At 38.2% G+C, this 770-nt stretch overlaps 1 protein-coding gene across 1 annotated transcript in view; it reads right to left on the bottom strand.

Moving 5' to 3' along the window:
* Nucleotides 1-596: 596 nt before the first annotated feature.
* PHALS_00826 (Predicted RNA-binding protein) overlaps nt 597-770 on the bottom strand; it is a gene marked incomplete at both ends in the record, with an annotated part of 584 nt that continues 410 nt past the window's right edge. Inside the window, one exon of the mRNA XM_024730566.1 lies at nt 597-760. Within this exon, the coding sequence (XP_024580831.1) occupies nt 597-760 (164 nt within the window). The remainder of the gene's footprint in view (nt 761-770) is intronic.

Genomic DNA, 770 nt, shown 5'->3' with positions numbered 1-770 from the left:
ATGGTAATTGTACGCTTCCCAATGAAAGCAAAGTCAAAGAGATGCTTTTGTTGTAATGATACAGAAAAGTTGTGATGCTGATAAATATCTGAGGGGACCAGAAGAGAAAAGGTTGTCGACCAACCCATTTGTATTCACACTGACGATTTTAATAATGAGCGAGCACGAGACTTCATGCTAGTAATACTATCTGAAGACGAACTAAGACTTCTTTAAGTCAAGGCTAGTAACACAGTGTTTGTCCCTTTACACAATATTTGTATCATAAACACTTGTACACTTTGGCTTAATTATTTGTACTCACAAGTACATCAATATCAGCATTAACGACGAAAAATTGATAGCGTCAATCACTCTCCTGGTTAATGCTCAGAATCACAAAAAGGAAATTACTCATCGACGCGTGATCTAGTCGACAAGCGCATGATTTCACGAACGAATCAAAGTGGAGCCTTGAGCAAACACCCTACCCATTGACCCTGAAGATTTGATATATATTAGATACACTACCAAATGACCTATTATATACATTTGATTGATGTAAAGTTGGTATCGATACCGATATGGCTACTAGTATCTGCTTAACATTCTCATTACTATACAGATCCCGGACCAAACATAGTTAATGAGATCATCTGCTGAAATGCAACGCATGTGCTCACGCTGTACGACGCCAGCTGACACTTATCATGGGCATCACTCAGTGGACAATAGGCGTTCTTCTCTTCTTTTGAATTAGATGAAAAAAAGATTTCATAGCCTGCTTTGAA

Source organism: Plasmopara halstedii (genome assembly GCF_900000015.1).
Source record: "Plasmopara halstedii genome assembly, contig: Scaffold_1211, whole genome shotgun sequence".
Taxonomy (NCBI): domain Eukaryota; phylum Oomycota; class Peronosporomycetes; order Peronosporales; family Peronosporaceae; genus Plasmopara; species Plasmopara halstedii.
This window is presented reverse-complemented; position numbering and strand designations above follow the sequence as displayed.